The following is an 11,356-nucleotide window of genomic DNA, read 5'->3' as shown; positions in this document are numbered from 1 at the left end:
TGTAAAGCTTCATCGTGTAAGACAGAAATAGACATCATTAGTGTTCTTAAAACCAAATAGAATGTTTGTAAAATCCATTAGATTGACCTTGTAACGTGTATTAGGCTTAAAGGTGACTAGAACAAGTTCCGTTACACCTTCTATTTGTGAGCACAGCGTAGACCATCCATCTGTTATTCTTGCTGATTTTTTTGCGGCTAAGAGGGCAGAGGACATTTCACGTTGGTGACCTCCACGCTGAAAGCGGTTATCGATGACCTGTCGAGTAACGTGGGTCGCTCGAAACGGGATAGGAAATTTTACCGCCGTAATGTCGCCAAATAAATAACGATTATATTTGATTGCCTTGTACACGATTGCTGAACAGCCTGTCGAGTCGAAGACGAAGTGTCGACGCTCGACTCGACTTTACAATTTGCTTGTGAACGATCGTGGGACATCGACGATGTCCCGATATGATAACCTCTTTATAAACTTTTTGATATATTAAACGCATAATCATAATTTCAATAAAGCAGACTTATTATTAAAAACATTATCTTAATTATTAGCTTTTTTTTCTTAAATAAATATACGAATTTTATTACATTCATATTTTTTAATCTCCAAAATGATTTCTCGAAATTATTGCTATAAAATTCATTGCTGTAAAATAATTTACGATGTTAGCTCTCTTTCTCTGGACAAGAACCACACGTTCATAGGCTCGGATTTTCCTTTCATAGAGACAGGACCTCTATATTCCAAAAGAAACTGCGGATCTTGATTTTCAGGCATACAGAGATATCTGCAACAAATTGTATAAACATTTGTGAAGATCTTAACGCTAATATAATAACCATTTAACCTGTAACAAATGTTTTTACGCTAAAAAACATACAATTTTATTTTTTTTTAATTTTTTACGTTTAGAACTATGAAATATAAAATTATTCTAAATCATTACTACTTCTAAAAATTCTTAGAAAAAGTCTCTGAGTCATTCAGTAGAATGTGTATGTTCTAATTATGGATTTAAAAAAGGAATGATATGTTATCACTCCATTTTTTATAAAATATTTTGCTACGTTGAAAGGAAAACGATACAAGTAAAAATTTAAAAATTTTTAAGATAATGTAAGAATCTAAAGACTAATATCTTTAGGGGATTAATTTCCTTTTATTATCTCAAAATACTGAATTTTTATTTGTGTCATTTCTCTATCAATGTAGAGATTTATCGCATTTAAAATCTTGTACATGTATATGAAGTATAAGAAGCCTGCCCTAACTTTTTTCAGCATGGATGTAGATGATCTCCTAGGGTGCATCAAAGAAGCCTCTAAAATGCGTATTTCACGTCTAATCGAATTAACCCCGCCGTGTGAGTTCTGGCTCGTTTCTTCTGTTGATAACCATTAAAACGTGAACGTTTGCGACGACTGTTACGCGATACTTACCTGTCATTGAAATTACACTAAATTTTTTGTGTCGCGCGTTGCCTAATTAAAATCACTCGAAAATCATGGAAGTACTGATAGATTGCTATTTCGACAGACTGTTCTCGGAGATGGAACGCAGTTGCTTGGCTTCGCGATACAAACGTCGCGAGCTGGTCAGTTATTTCACGAATGTGATAAACAGTTGTGCAGAAGGTAATAAGGTTTATAATATCAATGTCCTATATTATATGCGCGATGTTTACGCGCGAGACGCGTAAGTGACAAATGGGCCGCTGTCGAGATCATCGATGATCATTAAATCGATCGTTAATATGACAACGTCATTTTATTACCCGCAAGTCCGACAGAAAATTCCTAAAATTCCTTCGCAGACGATATGCCATCGTGGTTCCGCGATATTAACGATGTATATATAGTTTCATCCGTGCTAAATCTCATCCGTCTCCAAGGCGCTATTCGGGAATGCCTGAAACACGCAAAGATATCGCCGCCCATTATGATCTTACCGTTACATTAAACCGTGCCTAATCCTTTCTATTTGTCTTCGTTGTTTCGCCAATGCCGTTGCAGTAACGGTGAAAAATACCACGCGCCGCAAACGCATCGTCATGAATTCCAGAATAATTTACATCTTCGTCTCGCCCGCGTTTTACGTGAATAAATTCCACGACTTTTTACTTGCTTCATCATTTTACAACCGATGGGACTATGAATCACGCCTGATTGATGCTTCCAGCGGAAAACCTCGACAAGCAGGACGTATGCGAGAGGATAGTTCTCTCAGCTCTGCGTTATCATAATATCACGATGATGGAGAACGGATCGATCTGTTTACTTGGCAAGTTTCATAATGTTCTTTACGTAGCGGCGAAGCTGTGCTATGATTGGGATATCCATAACAACACGATTGTCAGTCGACTGTTAAATGACATATTCTACTGCGAGAAGACCTTCGAGCGATTATTCGTCGGCGCAATCTTCGGTACGCGCGTAACGCATTTCCTGTCGGGCTGGAAGTGCGACTTTGACGATCGCGAAGAGAACATCCGGGCTCTCGTGTACTTCTTGGATCACGCAATTAGCGGTCGGTTGGAGTACCGTTGCGAGTCCTCGCCGATAAAAAGACGTTTCATCGACGTGACCATGGAGTCATATGGACAGGTTCTGCCTCTCAGGGTCGCGATCCAACACGGCGCACCGGACATCCTGTTGATCATGTTGCGTTACGGTGCTTCAGTCGAATCTGACAAACTGGCTCCGTCGCCGATGGAGATGATTCTGACAAAACTGAGCGAGTACGAGGCACAACCCGGACAGGAGGAAGTCGTCTATCCGGAACATCTGCTGACGTGCTTGAAGCTACTATTGCGAACTGTGACCACTGCCTACATCAGAACTCCTGATCACATCGCCGCTCACAGCGGTATATTCAGTGTCTCTTTGTACGAGCAGTATCCCAACCTGGCGAATCAAAATCTAATACCTCCGGAACGTAGCGGAATTTGTCCAGCGGAACTTAGACATCTGTGCCGTTGCCGAATCCGCGAGATCCTCCATAACAATTGGGCATTGCCTCACGGAATCAAGAAACTGCAGATTCCCGAATCTTTGAGAAATTATCTGGATCTGCTGCAAGACTGACGACTCGTTCGCGGAATGATCGGTATCGACTGTTTTATTTTGTTTTAGCACTGAATCTTAGAAATATTTTATCATATGCGTTTGTACGCAGTAAATTCTTAAAATTTCACTGTGATTCGATAAAACGTACTTTCTGTCGATTCGACTGCAGAATCCAGACTGCAGAATCCAGACTGCAGAATCCAGATGCAAACGCGCGTCGAAGTTGTTTAAAGTCATCGTATAAAGTTCGAATCTTGGACTTATAGTTCAGCAAAATATATGGATAGAGAAAGTAGAGCCAAACTACGGCAGAGATTTTGATAGATATGAATCGTATATTTAAATATATGTCAGACTTTATATGGAATACTTGATATATGAAAACGAAATCTCACGCGAGACGCTCAAGTAGGTCTAAGGTCTAAGGTTTGAGAAAAAGTCAAGTTCAGAAGGTCAGGTGATATCTTATAATGACGCTATGTTAATGAATCTTGGGAATTAAAGAAAAACTTTGTGAGGGATACTCTTGTATACGCTCGCGATGCGAGTACCAGAAATAAGACATTCAAGAATAATGGAAAGTATGTCGTGAGACAATGTAATAATGTACGCGTTCGGGAAATCAAAGTAGTGAACTGTTAGTAACTTTCGTTCAATCTGAGAACCAAATGAAAGAGATAATATAGTAAAAAATATATATATAATATAATTATAAAAATAAGAAATTTTTAATATATTTTATTATATATAAAATAATTTATATATCTATATATTTATATATTAGAAATATTTAAAATAATTTACCTATAAGCATCTTCCGAAACGTTGATCTTTCCTGGTTGACCGGTGGTCTCTGTTCGACTCGTAAGATTTACTGTATTTCCGAATAAACAGTAACGAGGCATACGATGACCGATTACACCAGTAACTACTTCTCCACTGTGTATTCCAATTGTAATTTTCTGTAAAATAACAATCAATATAATATTATATCAATTTTTAAAAAATTCAAAAATGATTAATATAATAATGATTATTATAGATATACCTGTATAAACTTTTAAGAAGTTATAAAAGAAACACGTTTTTCTCTTGCTTCTACGATACATGCAATAATTTCTATAAGCATATTTTTTTACCTAATAGTATTAATTATCTAAACTATAAAAAGATTATTCATTTTTAGTAATGTCAGTATAAAAGGTATCTTGTTGTCTTTACTTTATATCACATGTTTGCAGCACGAAAACTTAAATTTATTAAAATTGTGTCAATATTTTTTCTTTTTCTTTCCAGAGTTTAATTGCGAATCGCACGTAACGTTCTAACTGTAATCTGTTGTTAAGTATTTAAGAAACGTGAGAATTGCACTGAACTCGGAGAAAGAAGTTAGTTTTCTTTGCAAAGAAGTACAAAAATAGTGGCAAGACATGCCATCAGCTGTCTCTCGGGAAATTGCAAACGGTTCGTGCACATGGTACATATGTGTATATATATATATATATATATATATATATATATATATACATATATACACACATATATATATACATACATATATATATACACACACACACACACATGCACACATGCATGCACACACACACATACACGCCTAACTGTATAAAAATACGAAGAAGATTTCAACTTTCTACAAAAGTCATCAGACGGACTGTCTCGATAATTCCTTTAACAGCAACTCTTTCGATATTAGCCGCTATAACGTGTAACGTTTAACGTCTAATCTTAAATTGACTTATACTGTCAACTCTTTTCAGATCAAAGCGTTTCGCTACATAGTCATGTATCAAAGTATACCTAGCGGAGTGCAGACAGCTTGTACATACCACGGGCTCCCCATCGATCTGCACTTCATCCGCCGCGAGATCCATCATGTCCAACGCTAGGCGTGCGATGCATCGTGCATGACAACGACAGGGTTCCGGCAATCCACTCACTGCCATATATTTATCACCGATAGTCTCCACCTATAGATCGACCAAAAGTGAAATTAATGGAAACCTGAGAAAATCCAAAAGTGTCATTGATTCCGTGTAAATGATATTCATGAGCAATTTTGTCGGCCACTTTCTCTTTTTAAAATGTTTTCGCACAAAGATTTAACATGTAAATGTCCTTTATATAATTTTTCTACAGTTCAAAAGTATAAATCATCTTCACAAATTGACGTAAATTGACATTCAATATCTAATAAAAAATAAATAATAAAAAATAAAAAATAAATTGAAAAATAACATTTATTTTCATTATTTTAATATTTTATTAATTTTCTTTTGAATTTTGTTATCCACCTTTTCCAAGAAAATGCAATAAGTTGAGGATGATTTATACTTGTAACCAAAACTGTATGTAACAATCTGTTTTCAAAATTGCAAGAATTAAATTAATTATGTGTTTACCTTATAGACGTTAGGATTTTTTTTTGGATCAGTTAACACGTCAAAAGCCGTGTACAATTCGTTGAGCATATTAACGATCTTCATAGCGCCATTAGAGTCTGTATGAGCAGCGCAGTAGGCTCCGAAGCCAACTATTCCGGAGAACAGAAGAGTAACGCAATCATACTTTTTCGCTGGTACCGGTCGTGAATGCCTAAGCTCATTCGCCACCGAAATAGGAAGCACTGAGTAAAGCAACCTGCAGTGAATACAGATGATCTTTTATTCAACGTCGCAACTTCCCGTCGCGCGCGCTAGTTTTGCCTAATCGGATTAACAGTTCTCGGCAAAATTTCCGCAAGTCGTTGAGAGAAATTAAATTTGAATAGTTTCAAAGCAAATCTCGGTTGAGGGAAATCTTAGAAAAGATTTCTGCTTTCCTCGAGCATAAACGGAAGTCCTTCCATTTTGCGGTATCGTGTTCTATCGTAAATCCATTTCCGTTAATCGCAAACGGAAGGATTCCCAAAGCGATTTGCGAAGAACGAGTTGCGGATCTCGCGTAATCGAATTATTGGTAAACGACGAACCGGTGGCAAAGATAATCAGGAAGTGCCGTGGACGGAGATCCTTACCTGTCGGTCTTCTGCTTCTCGCCGTCAAGTTCGCGATACGTCTGCTGCAGTTTATCGGTGAGCAATTCTAAGTTGCGCGTTAATTTGTAATCCGCCTCAAACTGTTCAGACATCAGAACCAGATCTCGAGTGGCGTCGTGTAGAGGGACGTCACTCAAGTACAGACCCCGTCTGGAGCCAAAAGAATAATTCGGGACGATATTGCGACGATGGAGACGTTTGTCAAGCGGGATAATGAGAATCCGCCCCTCACCGTATCAAGTAGTCACGTATAAAACTTTCAGCAATGTCAACAAAAAACTTTAATCAATTACGTTTAACACAAACGGAAAAAGATTCCGAAGTTGACCGAGAGAAATAAGGTTAATATCTTATGCTAAAAGATACGACTTCCCTTTCCGCAAAAGAAGGGAGAACAAGTTTAACAAGTATTAGTACGATGAGATTGTGTAGAAGTTTGTGGTAATAAGTTATATATACTTTTTCATCCCGTTATACCGATTTATTACGTAAACGAAGAGCATTTAATAGATTTATGGAAAGACGTGGGTCTTACCTAGTTAAGTCATCCAGGTTCATAACACTTGGGTAGCACAGAAAAATAACCATATCGGTCTCAGGTATATACAACATTTGACCCTGGAACAGTTATTAAACTGTAAAAAGTTCTCTATTAATTTTACACGGAAAGAACAGTTTTGAAGTATTAGCTAGATATAGATTTGACAATAATTTTATTGGACTATTAATACGTTTATGTAGAACAACTATAAATTTTAAAACTCATTAATGAGAGTCGTGAAAGAAATATTAATGCGCATAATAATAAAGCAACGTAAATTGTATATTTAGAATAACATTTTTATAATAAAATCAATCGTTTCAATTTACTTTAACACTGGTATCACCAATCGACAATGGCCAAATGCCATTTTGGCTCCGATTATCATTTTAATTTTTTTGTATTAGATATGCAGTATAGATTATTAAGAACATGTAAATACAAATAATTATAGTAACATAAATAATATCAAAATAATATTTATCAACCGAAAACAAGGATAGGAAATTAGCAAATTAATCTTCGGCGATTTTATTGAAGTATGAACGGCGGTTTTAATGTTAAGCCATCATCAGCGATAACAAAAATGTTTAAGATTAGCAGTCGTTTGATATCAATTCTGTTCTCCCAGCGTGTAATGGGTAAGATCCTTCTATTACCATGTAGAAGAATGTCATTATCACCATTGCATATGGAGTATGATCCTTTAGAAATTATTGAATATGTGAATTATTTTATTGTATTATTAAAATTCGAACGCTACAATTCTATTATTGCGACAATGATTTCAGTGAAAGTTACACGAGTATTGAGGTTTATGTGAGAATAAACAAGAGCCAATTACACGCTCCGTTCCTTTCACGTCTCTCATTTGCCAGTTTTAAGATTTTTCTAATCTCGGCAGTCTAGTGAAATTATGAATTTTTGTTGATATTTATGTAGGACGCTCAAACTGGTTAAGAATGTTAAAAATTTTTGTAGCACTGTTCATCATGCTTGAGTTCCTTGCTATAATTATGTTTATAGCCCAACAAAATCATTGTGAGTTGTGTATATTGACTATTAAATACTTTAGTAAAATTATTCTTTCCGTGTATTTTATTCTTCCCAGTTGACACTAACTAAAAGTAATATAATGTCTATACTACTTATAATTTTGCACTCAACAATATGACTGTTATGTAGCACTATATGCTATTGCGTTGTATTATTAATTATGTTTGCATTACGTTTGTATTATTGATTATGTTTATATGCATTTGTATTACTTATTTATATTATTGAGTGAAAAATTATAATACATAGATATTACAATATATTACTTTTAGTTGATATTAATTTGTCTGAGTTGATTCATCTTTATAGACTACTGACCTTTAAACGTAAAGACGAATATTCCTCGGCAGCATCAACAAGCATAACTCCTTTTTTTGTTCTTAGCACATATACTGTATTAATATGCGACAATATATTTTCGAATGTTAATTCCAGATGCGGTCTGACCTATGAAGTTTCCAAATGACAGTTAATTAACCTAATTTCACGTAATAATTTATTAAATTGGTCTACAATCAAAATGCATTGGACATTGTGGTTATTTTAAACAGAATTACGTGTCAGAATATTCGCAGCAATAGCATACTTGATGTGTCTATGATTTAAAAAATGAGGGATTATAATGGTGAGCTAATTGACAACATTACAATTACGCACGAACAATAACGCAAATTATATTAAATGAATGGCTCGGACAACACGCTCTGTGTCCGTCACAATAAGCTGCGTTTGATATACATTCATGTGCTTATAGGCATGTATGTAATAGCAGGCATTGTGTACTAATGCAATTCCTTTGACAGGGAATAATTAGGAAGGTTTATTGAAAATTGATCGATATCAGCGCAGACAATACTTCATGCAGTATCAATGAAATGCTGAAACGATATTATCGGACAAAAGTCCTCTTATACATAATTCATACATTTCTGAGCTGTAATAATCAGTATCACGAAGAAAAACAAGCGCAAGAAAAATAGCACAAGAAAAATAACACGTTTTCTGATTGGTCTGTGTAATTAATCGATAAAATGCAAAGCGTTCAAAATCAATAGTCCGAATGAGATATAAAAAACATCGAAGTACAAAAATGAATTTGTGACGAAGCAAAGACAAAAGATGAACTACGTATTGACTATAATGAACATATATAGTTTGATGCTCGTCAACTCACAGTTAAGAGAATGTCGCTTAGTTTGCAATGACCGCTGGAAACACGAGGTATAACACGCGTTATGGTACATCCGGTTTGAACTATGGTAAGGTCCCGATTAAACATTAGATGAAAAGGAAACACTCGACAGAACGTTGTTGGGCTGACCTTTGGTTCTACGACAATTCATTAGGTATCTATTATTCCTTTTTTTTTGTAATATATATCTTAATAGTCTTTCTAATTATTAAACATTATATATTTTTTAATATTACGTTTGCGACTCGTCATTTGTCAAGTTTATTGATTTTTGTGCCGATACGTGGTATTGGAAAGAAACTGTGATATAATACTCACCGACAGACAATGTTTCCAATTCAGCGATCATAGGATTTGATACGACTCCTGGCCCTGATGTGTCAGTTATGAGGAATTGCACATGATCGCATTCGCTTTTAGTTTTCACTATCTGCATGTCAACATCCGTGCCATGTAGTTTTTTCGCAACGGTCTATTTCAGAAAAATAAATCGAAAATTCTTCTATCATTCTTTCTTTACTGTCGACTAATCCTTCTCGTTAAAATATTTCCGTTAAAATATAAAACAATCGCTGCAGTTTTCATCGTGAAACTCTCTCGGAGCTGAGTTTTTGTGTACTTTGTAGCGTTAAATGTATTTTCAGGAAATAATCCAGAATAGAATTAAATTTCGTTTCACTATTTTGATTTTTCTCAAGTCTTGCATAACGATAAATCACATTTTTACCAGAGAAAGCAAAGAAATAGAATACCTTAACAATTCCAATAACGATGTGTTCCAAACCAGGTCGATCTGAATAATAATGCAAAATAAGCGCGCCATCCTCGGGTCTCTCTGTACATCTAAACGATGGTGCCCTCATGCCCGGATATAACGTACCTAAATGATCGTGAAGCGCGTCCAAATTCTGCAATGTGACATGTATCTATATATATGTTCGATAACGTGCGCACATGTATTGTTTCCAATATCGAATATGAATTTAAAATGTATATATACATATATATATATATTTTTTTTTTTCAATAAAAATATTCTTGGTGCTGCAATAATACTTGATCCGTGTAAGTGTATTTGAATAGATTTTCGTTATTTTTATAAAATACAAGATAATAAATATTACGTTGTACAGTTTGTATATTGAAATGAAAAATTCAAAAGAAGTTTATATAAAATTTAGTTTTACAGCAACTCTGATATAAATGCTTGAAGCATTTTTATATGACATTATAATTCTCAGTATTATACTACACAGTATAAATGAAATAATATGCATACAAATCTGCAAAAAGCAGAAAAACCTCAGGTTAAATTTAATTGTGCTGTTCTTTTTTATACGAAATGAGTAATTGAGAGAGATTGAATGTACATTTAAAATTAAGAGTATCGTTGTATTGCAATATAAATTAAAATTTTTTTCCTCATTAGAAAGAACGATGCTTACCTTTATATTTTTATAATAATACTAATAATTTATGCAAATTAATTAATAATTATTATTGATTTAATTATATATTTCTTAATATTTTTAGAAAATATAAAATTAACTGGAGATAATTTAACGATAAGACTTTCTAATTTATTCATTTATCTTTACTCGCGTATATCTTGTTCTACTGTGGCTGATTTAGCAAATGGTTTAGTGATAAATTACAGTAACGAGATACGTATCAATTGCGGGAAACGTACGATTTAATTGCTATTAAAGCGAGAAATCTAAAGCGCGAGATCGAGTAAAGTATAAGATTCTACTTTTTTGCGCCGATAAACCAGTATGATCAAATGTAATAAACTGCTCACTTATGAGAAAAATCTATAATTGACATCTATTATTGAAATCTGTAATTAACAGCATTCTTTAAAATTTACCTGCAAAAAATCTCTAGGTGTTGCTCCAAGAACTTGAAGAATCTTGTCATAGCCAGAATCTTGGCAGAACTCGAAGAACATTCGACCGAACAATTCAAGTATTTCATTGGCAGGAATATCTAGAGCACAAGATGTCTAGTAAAATTTCCTGTTCCGAATCAGTCGGCACAATGGACTTATCTCGTATTCTGTCGCATACGTACTAAGTTTATTGACAGCTGCGGATATCAGATTATAGGTAATCTCGTCTTCGTAGATTTGCCGCACCAGAAACTGTCCTTCCATATTAACCGCTGCATCTTTTCTAAATCATCAATGCAATTGTAAAAGAGAGTTTTCAACAATAAAGAAAAAATATATATATATATATTATATATTATAATTCCTAAATAATATATAATTCATTTATAAAATTCGACATTCATTTTCAAATTCACCATTTTACAAAAATTCATTATTAATTTAAAATATTAGTATACTTAGGTGTTACAATATACTTAGATGACAGTTTTCAATCCTAAATTTGCATTAAATTACAGAAATTTTGAAAAACAGATAATTTATTAAGAACTTTATG

The 11,356-nt window shown here is 34.3% G+C and overlaps 2 protein-coding genes across 2 annotated transcripts in view; one reads left to right on the top strand and one right to left on the bottom strand.

The window, feature by feature from the left end:
• Positions 1 to 611: 611 nt before the first annotated feature.
• LOC108746305 (guanylate cyclase soluble subunit beta-1) overlaps positions 612 to 11,356 on the bottom strand; it is a 12,802-nt gene continuing 2,057 nt past the window's right edge. The window contains exons 3-14 of the mRNA XM_018482995.1: positions 10,983 to 11,083; positions 10,780 to 10,898; positions 9,662 to 9,817; positions 9,228 to 9,381; positions 8,892 to 9,046; positions 8,036 to 8,164; positions 6,656 to 6,738; positions 6,100 to 6,270; positions 5,486 to 5,723; positions 4,913 to 5,053; positions 3,870 to 4,027; positions 612 to 787 (exon numbers count right to left, since the gene is read on the bottom strand). Coding sequence (XP_018338497.1) covers positions 658 to 787; positions 3,870 to 4,027; positions 4,913 to 5,053; positions 5,486 to 5,723; positions 6,100 to 6,270; positions 6,656 to 6,738; positions 8,036 to 8,164; positions 8,892 to 9,046; positions 9,228 to 9,381; positions 9,662 to 9,817; positions 10,780 to 10,898; positions 10,983 to 11,083 — 1,735 coding nt within the window. The 3' untranslated portion in view covers positions 612 to 657. The remainder of the gene's footprint in view (positions 788 to 3,869; positions 4,028 to 4,912; positions 5,054 to 5,485; positions 5,724 to 6,099; positions 6,271 to 6,655; positions 6,739 to 8,035; positions 8,165 to 8,891; positions 9,047 to 9,227; positions 9,382 to 9,661; positions 9,818 to 10,779; positions 10,899 to 10,982; positions 11,084 to 11,356) is intronic.
• On the top strand, positions 1,283 to 4,921 carry LOC108746306. The gene is made up of 3 exons (XM_018482997.1): positions 1,283 to 1,634; positions 2,179 to 3,105; positions 4,844 to 4,921. Exons 1-2 carry the CDS (start codon positions 1,505 to 1,507, stop codon positions 3,081 to 3,083), a joined length of 1,035 nt encoding a protein of 344 aa, XP_018338499.1. The 5' UTR covers positions 1,283 to 1,504; the 3' UTR covers positions 3,084 to 3,105; positions 4,844 to 4,921.

Source organism: Trachymyrmex septentrionalis, unplaced genomic scaffold (assembly GCF_001594115.1).
Source record: "Trachymyrmex septentrionalis isolate Tsep2-gDNA-1 unplaced genomic scaffold, Tsep1.0 scaffold165, whole genome shotgun sequence".
NCBI lineage: Eukaryota > Metazoa > Arthropoda > Insecta > Hymenoptera > Formicidae > Trachymyrmex > Trachymyrmex septentrionalis.
Note: the sequence above shows the minus strand (reverse complement) of the source record. Positions and strands in the feature narration are given on the sequence as shown.

Coding starts and splice junctions, on each gene's coding strand:
- LOC108746306 (XM_018482997.1), top strand. CDS start 1,505: ATGGAAGTACTGATAGATTGCTATTTCGACAGACTGTTCTCGGAGATG. Junction 1,635..2,178: donor GATAAACAGTTGTGCAGAAG/GTAATAAGGTTT, acceptor TGATGCTTCCAG/CGGAAAACCTCGACAAGCAG.